We start from the raw sequence: 13,721 nt of genomic DNA on the forward strand, positions 1-13,721 counted from the left end.
GTCTCCGGAGAGATGCCGCCACAACCACCATGACCCTTGGTGAACTACGGGGGGTGGTCGCGAGACTGAACAGCAGAGTGCAAAATTGATAATGCATTCCCAGGACCATAAAGCGAAGGAACTTCTGCTGATCCTCGCGAATGGGAATGTGTAAATATGCCTCCATCAGATCCAAAGAGGCCAGAAATTCTCCCTTGTACTGCCGCGATTACGGAACACAGAGTTTCCATGCCAAAATGCGGCACCTTGAGAGACTTGTTTACCTTCTTGAGATCCAAGATTGGTCGGAAGGATCCCTCCTTCTTTGGAACCAAGTAATGGAGTACCTCCCTGTCCTCCAGTGTGTCAGGGAGGAACAGGTTTTACAGCACCGAGAGCTAGGAGGCGTTCAAGAGTCTGACAATCTGCCGTTTGACCTGGGAACCGCATGGGGATATTAAGTAGAAATCTTGGAGAGGCCGAGCAAATTCGAAAGCGTAGCCTCGTTCTATTATGCTTAGCACCCACTGATCCACGGTAATCCTGGCCCATGCCTCATAAAACCGGGATAGGCGACCCCCAACCCGAGGAACCGAGGGATGGGCCAACTCCACCTCATTGCGTAGCCTTGGAGGCAAGAGATGAGGAAGAACCATGCTCTTGGGAGGCTCTGTTGCCTCAAAAGGACGAGGACCACGCTTGGTTTCTGGCCACTGGTTGCCGCTGTCCGGGCGCTTGCGGCCTGCTCTGCCGAAACAGACTTTGCCCCCAAAAACGAGAGCGGGATGATGGAAATCCTCTGGAGAGCTTCGGTCTGTCCTCTGACAACTTGTGAGCTTTGTTCTCTCCCAGGGACTTTATCAACTGCTCCAAATCCTCACCAATAAAAAACCACCTTTAAATGGAATAGCCCCAAGCTGAGCCTTTGAGGAAACATCGGCGGACCAGTTTCAGAGCTACAAAAACTGCCTTGCCGACACTGCCGACATTGTGTGAGAGAAAGTGCGAAGCAGGTCATACAGTGCCACAGGATTACTGTGGATCTCAATCCTGCCAGGACTGGGTCCACAGAGTCCTGTGGCAGAGCATGTGGAGGGAGCTCCACCCCAAGCTCAGAAAGAACTGCAGAAATGAGAGGTTCTAATTCCTCTCTCTGGAACAGCCGGACCACTTTAGGATCATCACAATCCAAGGGGTTCTGCTTCCCCTGCTCATCTTCCGATCCTGCCACAGCCAGGGAGAAAGGAGAGGTCACTGTAGCTGTAGCCGCACTGCCCGGTACCTCCGGAATGGCTGCTCCTCCTGAAGCCAAGGAGCCTTTTAACTTCGCGACTTGTAGCGACGTGGGCACATCCGTGTGCTTAGCTACTTTGGGGGCCAGTCCCTGTGCAGATCTCACTGGCAAGACACCACCCTGAGGAGACCTGGAAGCCAGAAAGGCTTTATGCATAAGGAGGACAAAATCTAAAGAAAAGGAATCAGAATCATCATCATCATCCCCACCCCTGTAACATCAGGGTCCTCCTGATCAAAAGGATCATCAGGACTGGCAGGAACCAGTGACAGTGCAGGGGGAAGCTCCCCATCCCCCATAGCCCTTGCCTAAGCTGCAGCAAATGTGTTTAAGATGGCTGCTGTCCCTGCACTGAGGGGAAACTGGTCAGCCCGAGGGTCCTGCGGAGCCGATCGCTTTTGATCCCCCTGGGGCTTAGCTGATGGTGCAGACCCAGAAAGGGAGCTGCCTTCCCCTCCCAGAAGCCAGCGGCAGCAAATACCAGCCGAGAAAGCCGTGCAGATGATTCTCTACATGCCACACACAAAGATGGCCGCGGCATCGTGGAGGGGGGAAAAACAGCCCAAAACTCGTAAAAAATGCGGTAAAATTCATCAAAAATGCAGCGATTCGAATGGGAGGGGTCCTGGATTGCAGCCCACCAAAAAAGAAAAATTTTCAAAAAATTTCACTTTTTTTTTTTTAAACACTGAAGCTTGGCATGAGTAAGAGAGGGACCGGACCACCGGTAATCTCTTCCCCAGCTCATCTGCCTGGAGCCCCGCGGGGTTACCAACCCCAGCTCCTTTAACCTGCCACCAGAGGGGATGACCCCGCAGGATCTAATAAACCCCTGGGAGGATTGGGAAACACTCCCTGCTGCAGAAGACTTCTTCTTTGGTTCTATTTATTTATTTTTTTACTTGTTTGATTCAAAACTTTATATAGCTAGGTTCACTCAATTAGTTCAAGGGATAGCCTACGCCCCAGAAACAGGGCAAGACTGCAGGGTTTGCACCACCTGCATCTGCTGGAGACAGAGAAACACTGAAGGGATGCAGGAGGTACACCAGGTTAACTGAGGGTGCCTTTCAAGTTTTTCTCTGTCTCCACCTGCTGGAAGGGAGACATAACCCATGGTCTGGACTGATCCGGGTACGTACAGGAAACTTACCTTGGTCACACATGCAGAACAGATAGACCCTCACCATTACAGAATAAAGAGACCATAAATTACAAAGAAAAACGTGTAGACAAAAACTGAAATGGAAACTGCAATAAGCCAGATTCTGTATGCAGTGTAACAATGGAAAAAAAGAAACATCACCATTTCTTGTTAAACATAAATACAATCAAGAAATATAAATCAAACTACAGCAATAAAAAGAATGTCAAATCAGCTGATGAATAGAACATCTAATAATTAAAACCACATACAAAAATGTTCAAAAAATTACCAAATACCAATAAAATATTTCAAAAACATACATTTCAAATAATTAAAAGGAGGATAAAAAAAAATCCTCCCACTCTTCATACCTGGGAACTTTAGATTTCCAGTCATTCTGACATTCTTGTAGATTGGAGGGGGGCGCACAAACTTTAGCCTCTCTCTCTCATTCACTCTCTAACACCCAAGCAACAGACTCTCTCACTCACACACATGTCCATAGGTTATTTCTCACACGTTCACAGGTTCTCTCTCGCAGACTCACTCACAATCTCACTCTCATCTATATAGGCTCTTTCACATATACACATACAGGCAGGCTCTCTCTTACATACAAACACATAGGATAAGGCTCTCACACACAAACACACACAGGTTCTCTCACTTTCACACAAACACACATAAGCACACAGGCTCTATCACTCACACATACACAGGCTCTCTCTCACACACCTTCACAGGTTCTCTCATATACTCTTTCACACAGACTCACTCACACATAGGTAGCCTCTCATGCACATAGGCTTTCATAGACAGGTTCTCTCTCTCATACACACACACACACACACACACAGGCTGTCTCTCACGCACACAGGCACACTCTGGACTTCTCCCTCTTCCTCAGCTACACCCCACAGGCCTCTGTCGACCACTGTCTACAGGGAAATTCCAGACTCTTCTGCTCCCACAGTGACTTGGAGCACAGGCCCCATGTACCCCAGCTTCTGCTCATTTAGAATAATTTAAACATACAATTTGATCCAGGGTGCCTAAAGATTTGCAAACAACTGTATTTGTGTGTGTGTATGCACATGTGTGTGTGTCAAGAAAGGCTTAAGCACCCTCCTTGTCCTTATGAATTTCTGATAGAAAGCATGACTCCTCCCCACCAGAGGATAAATTACATCAGCAATAGAAGAGCCTGTGGCACTCATATCCAATTCCACTGGCCTTGAAAAACACAGAAATATCCAGCTGAAACCAAATCTAGTTCTGCCACCACTGGAAAGTCTTAAGGTCACTGGTCTTCCCTCTAAGTAGAAAACCTGCAGATTCACACATGAGGGAGGAGTGATGGCCTTCCCTAAACTTTGTTCTGAATTCTCCTAAATTCAGGGATGAGAGTGAACGGTGGGGGATTCCATCCTTCTCACCTATGGCTGTGATATAGGAGAATCCGTGATCACTCAAGAATATCACAAAGGAATGAAAGTGGGCCCCTCAGTGCCACACAATCAGAATGCCAAGCACATTAACTTCAAAATTGTTCAGCCAATTAGTGCTCTGGGAGCACCCAGATGCAAAAGGTATAGCCAATGGGTGCACTGCAGGTGCCAAGATCTAAAGGTTGCGGCTTTAGATCTTGCTTAGTGCATCGTGTGTCCAGAATTCTAAAATCCTGTGGGGGCCTAGCCAAGGTTTGCTTCCAGGAGAGACACCCAATGCTCTCAACAGAATTACCCCCGGCTTGCAAATGAAGCAACACCATGTCCCTGGAGGCAATGCCTCCTGCTTTTCTGTCAGCCCTAGTAGCATCTTTTTGTCTTGCGGCTTCTGAGCAGATCCTGAAGCAGCACGGGGACTTGGGGAGGCTACAGATTGCCATCGGCGGAGCACCATCATACTTTGCGAGCAATCAGAACTGCTACTGGCATCAGGAATACAGCAGAGACAGTTTATAACCTCCCCAGGAGGAAATGAGGAACAGGCACACACAGACTGGACAATGTGTGGAGCACCCCCTTTTAAAATGTGTTTGGTTTATTTTAAAATCCTGTTCCAGTACCTATCCTCATCCCAGCTGGATCTCTCTCAGCTTTCAATGCTTTTAACCCACCCCTTCCCCCCCCCCACAAAGCACAAATATATAGACATATATATATATTCAGGAATACATGTTTAAATAACCACCGTTATTTAAGGCAAAAAAAAGCAGTTACATTAATCTAATAAAAGGCAAAACAAATCCCCACAGAATCTTTAACCTGGTCTTTCAGACAAAACAGGCAAATATTAAATTACATTTCATTAAAACACTTGCTTTGTTGTCTTTTTAAAAAGAAATTGGTCCCAATGGTGTTCTGAATAAAATATGGAAACAGAAAGAGGAGCTTGGAGACCAGGCGCACAACAGACCTCTATTACAAATGCAAGCAACAGTCCTTGGGAGGGAGGCTGGGGAAGCACTTAAAAAACGCAACTACATATTTAAAATAAGCAGCAAAGGCCAGGCTTGGGGTTGGGTGTGCTGGCTTGGCAGTAGCAACGTGGAATGGAACATGCTGCTTTGAAAAGCGGTCCCTCGAACTGGTCAAGTTGTGTGAAAGCAGCACAGGCAAAGCCCTGGGGGGGGGGGGGTGTGCTTCAGAACCAGTGTCGGGTTTTTATCACCCTTAGCTGCTGCACGGTAAACCTGCCTGGGGAAGCACCTCAGCCCTCGCCACCCTTTCAAACTCAGCTGGGTATTTGATGCAACGAGGAGGGAGAGCCCAGTCTGCGCTCATGCCGCTGCTGTAAGTACAATAGGTGAAAGGATTATTAAACCGGTAAACCTAAGGTAGCTGGGAAGCCCGCGACGCTGCCCGCAGGGATCGGTTTTCATCCAGCACAGCAACACTGTACGAGAGGTGTATCGCCAGGCTTCTGGGGGGGGGGGGGGGAGGGGGGCTACGTCACAACAGTATCTGCACCAGCACGCCAGGGGGGCTCGGCTGGGAGGCGGGTTCTCTCTGGCAGATGGCCCCTTGCCCGGTTCAACAGCAGCAAGTAATACAGCTGGAGCTCCCAGCCAGCTGCAGTATCCTGTGCTAGGAGGGAGAGGGCCAGAGACTCAGTAGAGCAGGAGTGATCTCTGCATAGGCTATGCCCGCCCCCCCCCACCCCAGGGAGTTGTAGAAGGAAACATTTCTAAAAAAATAATTGATCCAAGACAGTATCTGCCTCCCAAGTCCCCAACCCCATCTGCCTCAGGCCCCTGGCCTGCTAAGTAACCAGCTGGTGACTTTCTTACTTTATACATCTTTGGAGAGTAAGACATAATCAATCTACTACATAATAATCCAGAGCATTTCCAAAACATGATTTTCCTTACACTCTTCTATACAGCTACAATTCCAAAAATATATATATATATATATATATATATAATATGCATATATAAAAACATCTCCAGGAAAACACACACCCATATATATATATATGTATATACGCATGTGTGTCTTACATAACAAATTGCCACAAACAGTATAAAAAAGAAAAAAAAAGGCAATAAGGCACTTTGGCAACACTTCTGTTATATACTGGTCCGATTCTGACTGCATGATGCTGGCTGGTGCGGGGCAGGCCGTGACTCCTGCTTTACTGTGAAAGGACCAGTGTCCTGATCCACACCTCCCAAAAGATGGGCGCTTGGACCCACATAAACGCCCACTCCTAGGAAGTGTAAGACACGTACTCCCCCCTTCAACAGTCCTGAGGTTATTTTGTCACTGATTCTACCTCTTATAATACTATAAACATTCTCTCTCTACAAGTACAGAGCCATATGTGTGTGTTATCTACACAAGTCCAGGGCCTGGCACAATGCAAAGTCTTCAGAAGCAGAAGCGGGTGAGTGTCAGGGTGCCACATGGCACCCTTGGAAGCGCCTCTGACATCCTGGTGCAAGGACCTGTAGCTCTTCTCCTCCAACCGGATGGACCTGCAGAGAGCAGAGGGTGTGAGGAAACATCTAAAAACTGCAAACTCATCTAGATCAGGAGCTCCTCACTATCCCTCACATTCTGCTGTACACCCTTCTGTTTGCATTCCCTCTTCAGCCAGTTCCTGGCCTGCTTTCCTTCCTCCCTCCTCTCATTCATATCCCCGGGTCCCCCTCGCATCCTGATCATTCTGGGTCTCCCTCCCACTTTAGCTAGTCCTCGGGTACGCCCTCAGGTTTCCTTTCTCCTCCTCCTCCCTCGCTCACCTGTGCTCATGTAAAACTGTGCTGTGATGAGGTGAAGCTTGCTACCACTTTCTGCAGGTGGCAGTACTCTTCTTCTATCACCTGCAAGAGAGACCAGAAACAAAGCTCCGGTGACCCGAGTACAGATTTTATGGAGGTGGAGAAAGCAGAAGAGACCCAACAGAGCTCACCTTCAGCTGTTTGATGCTGCGCTCCAGCAGGAGGATCTTCCTCCTCACCTCCTCAGACTGCTCCTGAGACAGCACTATAGGGGTGCTGAGCAACTCTGCACTCTCCTCAGGGTGCTCGCGAAGGCCCGCCTCATTCTCTTCCCTAGGGTCTGTGTGTGCAGAACAGAGGACCCCCCAGTGCCATTAAACTACTGCGAGATAAACCTCTGCTATTGCCACAGCGTACTACCTTGATTCCTGATAATGCCACGGAATCCCCTGGCAAATCCCAAGGTCTGCTAATCCCACAGAGGACTCATCCAATCCCCTGATAACATGATGCACCTAATCAAATCATTTGCTAATCTCACTTAACACTCATCCAATCCACTGCTAATGCCATGAGACAAACTTCTGTTGCAGTCAGACACATGCCCCATCTTCATTATGCAATCTTATAACCTCCTGTCTCATTATCTTTCATCCAAAGCCTGCCAGTCTCCTTATCTATGCCCAGCTGGGATCACTGCCAACCATCAGTGCCAGGGGTGGCTTGGGGTCATGTGACTCACTGTCTCTCTCTTCACTTGCTGCATCCTTCCAATTCTCCTCTGGTCCTCCCTCTCCATCTGGCCCATTTTCCACTTTCTCTGCGCCCTCTGCTCCCATCCAGGCATCCAACTCTGTGTGTGGCGGCTCCCTTGATTGTCTGTGCTCCGGGGATTCCTGCCAGCACCTCAGCAGCATCTCCTGCTCCTCGTCCACAGATAAGCGAATGTTCCGAACAAGCAACCTCTTCAGCACGGAAACTGGAAGAGAGCAGGGAAGAAGGAGACAGTGAGATAACACTGATGTTTTTATTCAGCACCACTTAGATAAGTTCGGACTTAATCCAACTAAATGGCAGTGATTGAATATCTGGCTGTGTTCAGTAGCCACTACTTAGTCAAAGAACTATCCAGCTAAATAGTTGGTAGGTCGGGAGCGTAATGGGGAGGAGCTACTTTTTTGGCTAACTCAGCCTGGTAAGTGGCAATCTTCATCCTCATCCGGCTAAGTTACCGGATAAATTAGCCCTGCTATTGAGCAGGTCTAAAGTTAACTGGATAAACAAATCCGGCTATTTAAAAGTTATTTGGTTACATTCAGAGTTGCAGCCATGCCACTGACTATCCCAGCTAAGTTAGCTGTAGGTGTTTATCTGGCTCACTTTCCTAGCCGGCAAACGTCTGAATATCTATCTCACTGCGCACAAACTTCAAACAGCCCCGAGAAACCCAAATCTCTGCCACTGCTGGAAAGCATCTTCCCTCCCTCGCCTATTGGCCTCAGTTCACTTGAGAAACTGTCTGCACACTCCAACATTACATACATGTGGGTGCCTGACAGGTTGGTTTGCTGGGTGTTATAAGTTTGAATCTTCCTCTCTCCCCCCGCTATAATCCAGATTACAGGGAGTGGTTGTCTTACAGACTTTCCCCAGATGGGACCGTGGGAGGAAAAGCAAAAGGTGTTGGTGCCAGTTTTTAAAAAGGCTCCAAGGGTGGTCCAAGAAGCTACAGACTAGTGAGCCTGGCATAAGTGCCAGACAAAATGGTAGAAGCAAATGTAAAAAAAAAAAAAAAATAAGAATTGCATGTCACATGGATGCATGCGACTTAATGGGGAACAGCTAGATTCAGAAAAGGGAAGTCTTGGTTTACCAATCTCCTGGAAATTTGGTGAAGGTGTACACAACTGTGCCAGATAGTGAGATAAGTCTGTACTTGTCCATGAACATTTTAAAATGTTTAAAAACTGCTCCCTCCCTCCCTCCCTTTTTTTTTTTTTTTTTAGGGGTTTTAAAGTGCCAGCGCAGTAGTGCTGGAGACTTAACTCCAGTTCTGACCCAGGAGCTAAATTTCTAGCACTAAAAGAGACGTCTGATGCAGTCTCTCTGCATCGGGGAGTGCTGCTTAATTACCTCACCTGCATGGGATTTCCACGTGAGGGTGCTAGGCAGTGCTCCCATTTAGGGATGCACATTTTCTGCGCACAAAACTTCTTGCTGCGTTGGCAGTACATCTTGTGCACAGATAAGGTGTGTTCAGCTGAGCTCGCCTTTCTGCATTGCCTGTTAACGCACAGTCAAGCTGTGGAATCTGTTTCTGGAAGATGTGATCAAGATTGAATAGCATTGTGAGGATTAAGAGAGGTTTAGACAAATTCCTGGAGGAAAAGTCCATAATACATTATCAGCCAGGTGGACTAAAGAAAGCTATCGCCATCCCTGGGTGTGAATCAGAAAACAGATAGGAAAATTGGTTCTTATCTGCTAATTTTGGTTCCTGTAGTACCACAGATCAGTCCAGACTCCTAGGTTTTGCCTCCCTTCCAGCAGATGGAGACAGAGAAAGTTTTGCTGCCACACTCACTCAGTGTGCCACCTGCAGACCCTCAGTATTGACCTGTACGTAAGCCAAAATACCACTGAAACTAAACACATCCCCACGAATGAGCAATAGGGAGTGGAACCCTATAATGGAAACAATCTTTTCCAACCTTAACAATGGAAGAAACCAAACAAAATCTATGCCATTGTTCAGTCCACTTACAATAAAAGATTGAGCGGACTCTCCAATTCTCCCCATATCAACTGGGCAGGACTCTAGTCTAGACTGATCTGTGGTACTACAGAAATGAAAACTAGCAGGTAAGAACCAATTTTCCTTTCCCTGTACATACCCGGATCAGCCCAGACTCCTGGGATGTACCCAAGTTTTCCTAAACAGGGTGGGACTGCAAGACTCCTGCTCGAAGCACACTTTCACCAAAGCCCATGATATCTGGAGCCTGGACATCAAACAATAATATCTGGCAAAAGTGTGCAGCGACTTCCAAGTAGCCGCTCTACAAATCTCATGGAGCAATACTTGACATTCAGCCCACGATGATGTTTGCAACTGAGTAGAGTGAGCCTTTAATCCCCTAGGAATAGGACGACCCTGACAGATGTACACCAAACCTATTGCTTCTTTCAACCATCATGCTATGGTGGACTTTGAAGTCTTATGTCCCTATTTTGCGCCAAACAGATGACCTGATAGACGAAAGCCATTAGTGACTGGGGTACCCGTAACAAGGCTCATTTCACATCCAAGAGCCGAAATTCCCTTGCGTGAAGGGCTGCCACGTTCAGATTTGGGAGGGCTGGAAGCTCTACCAATTGATTCAAGTGAAAAGGCGATAACACTTTTGGAAGAAAGGAAGAACCGTATGCAAAGAGACTCCAGAAGCCGTAATCCTCAGAAAAGGATCCCTACATGACAGAGCCTATAGCTCCAAACTTCTCCTAGCGGAACAAATTGCCACCAAAAAAAATAAGGATCTTACCTTAAAGAGTTGCCCTTCTAAGTGGCTCAAACAGAGCTGCATACATCCCCTGAAGGGCCAAATTAAGACTCGCGGGGGGGGGGGGGGGGGGGGGGGGAAGCCTTCCACACCGGACGCCTGCTTCATCCCCGGAAAACAAGCCACAGACATTCAACTCCTTGCTCTGTGCACCAAGTCTCAAAAACTCTCCACACCCTCCCATAGGCTAAGGATGTCGAAGTCTTCCTAGCTTGCAGCAAAGTGGAAATAACATCCTTGGGATACCGTTTCCACCTTAGATGCTTCTTCTCTAAAGCCAAGCCGCGAGACAGAAGCGAGCCGCCTGATCTGAAAATATGGGACCTTGGTGCAGAAGGTTCATATGATGAGCGAGACGCAGTGGCCTGGCCACTGCTAGAGTGACCAAATCCGCAACCCATGGCCAGAGGCCACTCTGGCACCACTAAACTTACCCCTCTCAGATAGAGCTCTATTTGCCGTAACACCTTGCCCACCAGTAGCCATGGTGGAAATACGTACAGGAGAACCTCCTGCAGCCAGAGGAGTACTAAGACATCGACTCCTTCCACTCCACATTCTCCTCTGCGACTGACGAAGCGTGGAGGCTTGGCATTCCTTTGAGTTGCCATCAAGTCCATGCGGGGGATTTCCCACTTGGCGACAGATAAGTCGCATTGCTTCCTCCAACAACTCCCACTCCCTGTGATCCAGCTGTCAATGACTGAGAAAATCTGCTTGTACATTGTCTATCCCGGCTATGTGAGAAGCCGCCAATAATGCCAGATGTTGCTCTGCCCAGCATATTAACTCCTGGGCCTCCTGAGCCACCGCCCGACTCTTGGTACCGCCCTGTCAGTTGATGTAAGCCACCATTGTCGCATTGTCCAACAACATTCTTACTGGCCATCCGCGTAAGAGGTAGAAAGGCATACATTGCGAACCACAATGCTCATCCCTAAGCGATTGATAGATCACGATGCCTCTTCCGCCGACCACTGGCCCTGTGCCAACCGAGTTTGGCACACAGCTCCCCAGCTGGAGAGACTAGCATCAGTTGTGACTATTATCCAATTTGGAACCTCCAAGCCTACACCCCGACTTCAGTGGTCTCGACCAAGCCACCATGAGAAACTGGATCTGGCCATCTCCGTAAGAGGCAGCAGTAGATGAAATTGCTCAGACAACAGAACCCACCAGGAAAGCAATGCCCTTTGCAGAGGTCTCGTTTAAGCAAATGCCCATGGAACCAATTCCAATTTGAAGCCATGGAGCCGAGAACCTGCAGGTAATCCCACACCTTAGGAAACACACTGTCCCAACAAACTGCGAACCTGCCTCTGCAGACTGCCAATGCACTCCCTGGTGAGAAACACTTTCCCAATCCTGGTGTCGAAATGTGACCCCAAGAACTAACACCTGAGAAGGGGTTAGCTGACTGACAGATTCATAACCCAACCCAGGGACCTTAACCGCTGCAGTACCAACACCACTGCTTGTGTGCAAAGAACCTGAGACTTTGCCCAAATAAGCCAATTATCCAGATATGGGTGAACTAGAATGCCCTCCTTTCTGAGAGCTGCCACCGTGGTGAAAGTTCTAAGAGCTGTTACCAACTCGAATGAAAGGGCACAAAATTGAAAATGTGTCTCAAGAATCATGAACCTCAGGAATCTGATGATCCAGTCGGATCGGTATATGCAAGAACACTGGTCAAATGTAGAGAGGCCAAAAAACTCATCTTTGTGCACCACTGCAATTACCGAGTGCGGTGTCTCCATCCAAAAAAAAAAAAAAGGAACTTTGAGAGCTGAAGTCATGTTTTTTTAGATCCAAAATCGGGCGGAAGGTCTCTTCCTTCTTTGGGACCACAAAAATAAATGGAATACCTCCCCATCCCCCATTCCTCTATGGGGATGGGGACAATGGCTCCCAGCATCTGTAAGCGGTTGATGGTTTCCTGAACCGTCTTTTGTTTACGGAGGCGCAGGGAGACACCATGAACAAGTCCTTTAGTGGGCAAGCAAGTTCTAAAGCATAATCTTGTCTTATCACACTTAGGACCCATTGCTCTGATGTGTCCTTGGCCCACTCCTCATAGAAAAGAGTCAACTGATCCCCTATGACCGGCACCGAGGAGTGGACCGGCCTCGATTCATTGGATGGACTTGGATCCAGATGCCCCCTGGCCAGAGCCATCTCTGTTCTGAAACCAGGCCTTTCAAGGCTGAAAGCTGAACTGCTGCCTCCTAGTGCCTTGTCTCTGGGCTCCTCCCGAAGCCCTATTCTGCCGAAACCGCCAATTTACCCTAAAGCGAGGCCATGTAGAAAATGACCCCTTTCCGCCCTTCGGCTTATCCTCTGGCATCCCTGTGCTCTTTATTCTCTCCCAGATGCTTTACAAGCTCCTCTAAGTGCTCTCCAAAAAGCAGTTTCCCCTTAAAAGATAACACCCCTAACTGAGACAGACCAAACGTCTGCCGACCAGTTCCTTAACCAAAGGAGCCGCCCGGCCAAGACCGCTGACATCATAGTCCTGGAGTACGTTCTGATGAGGTCGTGTAACGCATCTGCTCCATAGGCCACCACAGTTTCCAGCCGCTTGACCTCTTACGATGATATTGCTTTGTCAGTCTGCAGCTGCTGAACCCAGCACGAAGCATAAAACTGCTGCACAACTGCAGCATGAATGCCCAGAGCAGACACCTCAAATATCTTTTTCAGATGGACTTCTTTCCTGTCTTGCATATCTTTAAGCGCTGCAGAACCGGCCACTGGAATGGTTGTTTTCTTTGTAACCGAACAACACTGAAGCATCCACCTTTGGCAGTCTCAATAATTCAAGCGTATTCTCCGGTAATGGATATAACTTATCCATTGCTGTAGCAACTTTCAAACTGGTCTCTGGAGTCTCCCACTCTTCATAAATCAGTGAAGAAGTTAGTGATTCAAAAGGGAAGGCCTTCGCTGGACCTCTTAAGTCATCCATGACTGGGTCCACCTCTTCCTGATCAGATTCCTCTCACAGAACCTTAATTCCCAGCTCCTTAAGGAAACAGGGAGTCAGGAGGCACAATTCTTTCCTATGGAAAAATCAAACCACCTTAGGATCATCCCCTTCCACAATTTGGGCTTGACCTTGCCCCTCATCTGGATCCCATCTCTATGGAGAAGAATCGCCTCAGGAGGGTCCTCTACAGGAGGCTCCCCATCCTCAGAGTCCCCCGAGGTCTCATCCGCAGTATCCGAATGCGCAGCCTTACTCAGGACTCACCGAACCCTGGTCACACCACTGGCCCGTGAAACTTTGGACTTCTTGGTAGGCCGCAGACCCTCCTGCCTGGAAAAGTGGCATCCCATGGCCTTCCTGGCAAGATATGCCTTAAGCAGCAGCAGAACAAAGTCAGGATTTAAAGACTGCTGGATCCTGAAGTTCCTCCCCAAGAGGCTCCTGGGCCCCCTAGTCCTCACAGGACTTCGATCGGCCGGGGACAGTGGTGGATGGAGATCCCCCTCCCCTCATTCAGTTTCAGA

At 48.3% G+C, this 13,721-nt stretch overlaps 1 protein-coding gene across 6 annotated transcripts in view; it reads right to left on the reverse strand.

The window, feature by feature from the left end:
- Positions 1 to 4,586: 4,586 nt before the first annotated feature.
- ARHGEF1 (Rho guanine nucleotide exchange factor 1) overlaps positions 4,587 to 13,721 on the reverse strand; it is a 152,935-nt gene continuing 143,800 nt past the window's right edge. For all 6 annotated transcript variants that reach the window (XM_029577481.1, XM_029577485.1, XM_029577486.1 and 3 more), the window contains 4 exons: positions 7,391 to 7,627; positions 6,840 to 6,988; positions 6,670 to 6,750; positions 4,587 to 6,402 (listed from right to left, as the gene is read on the reverse strand). In XM_029577481.1, the coding sequence (XP_029433341.1) occupies positions 6,676 to 6,750; positions 6,840 to 6,988; positions 7,391 to 7,627 (461 nt within the window). In that variant the 3' untranslated portion in view covers positions 4,587 to 6,402; positions 6,670 to 6,675. The remainder of the gene's footprint in view (positions 6,403 to 6,669; positions 6,751 to 6,839; positions 6,989 to 7,390; positions 7,628 to 13,721) is intronic.

This window comes from Rhinatrema bivittatum, chromosome 14, assembly GCF_901001135.1.
Source record: "Rhinatrema bivittatum chromosome 14, aRhiBiv1.1, whole genome shotgun sequence".
NCBI classification, from domain to species: Eukaryota; Metazoa; Chordata; class Amphibia; order Gymnophiona; family Rhinatrematidae; genus Rhinatrema; species Rhinatrema bivittatum.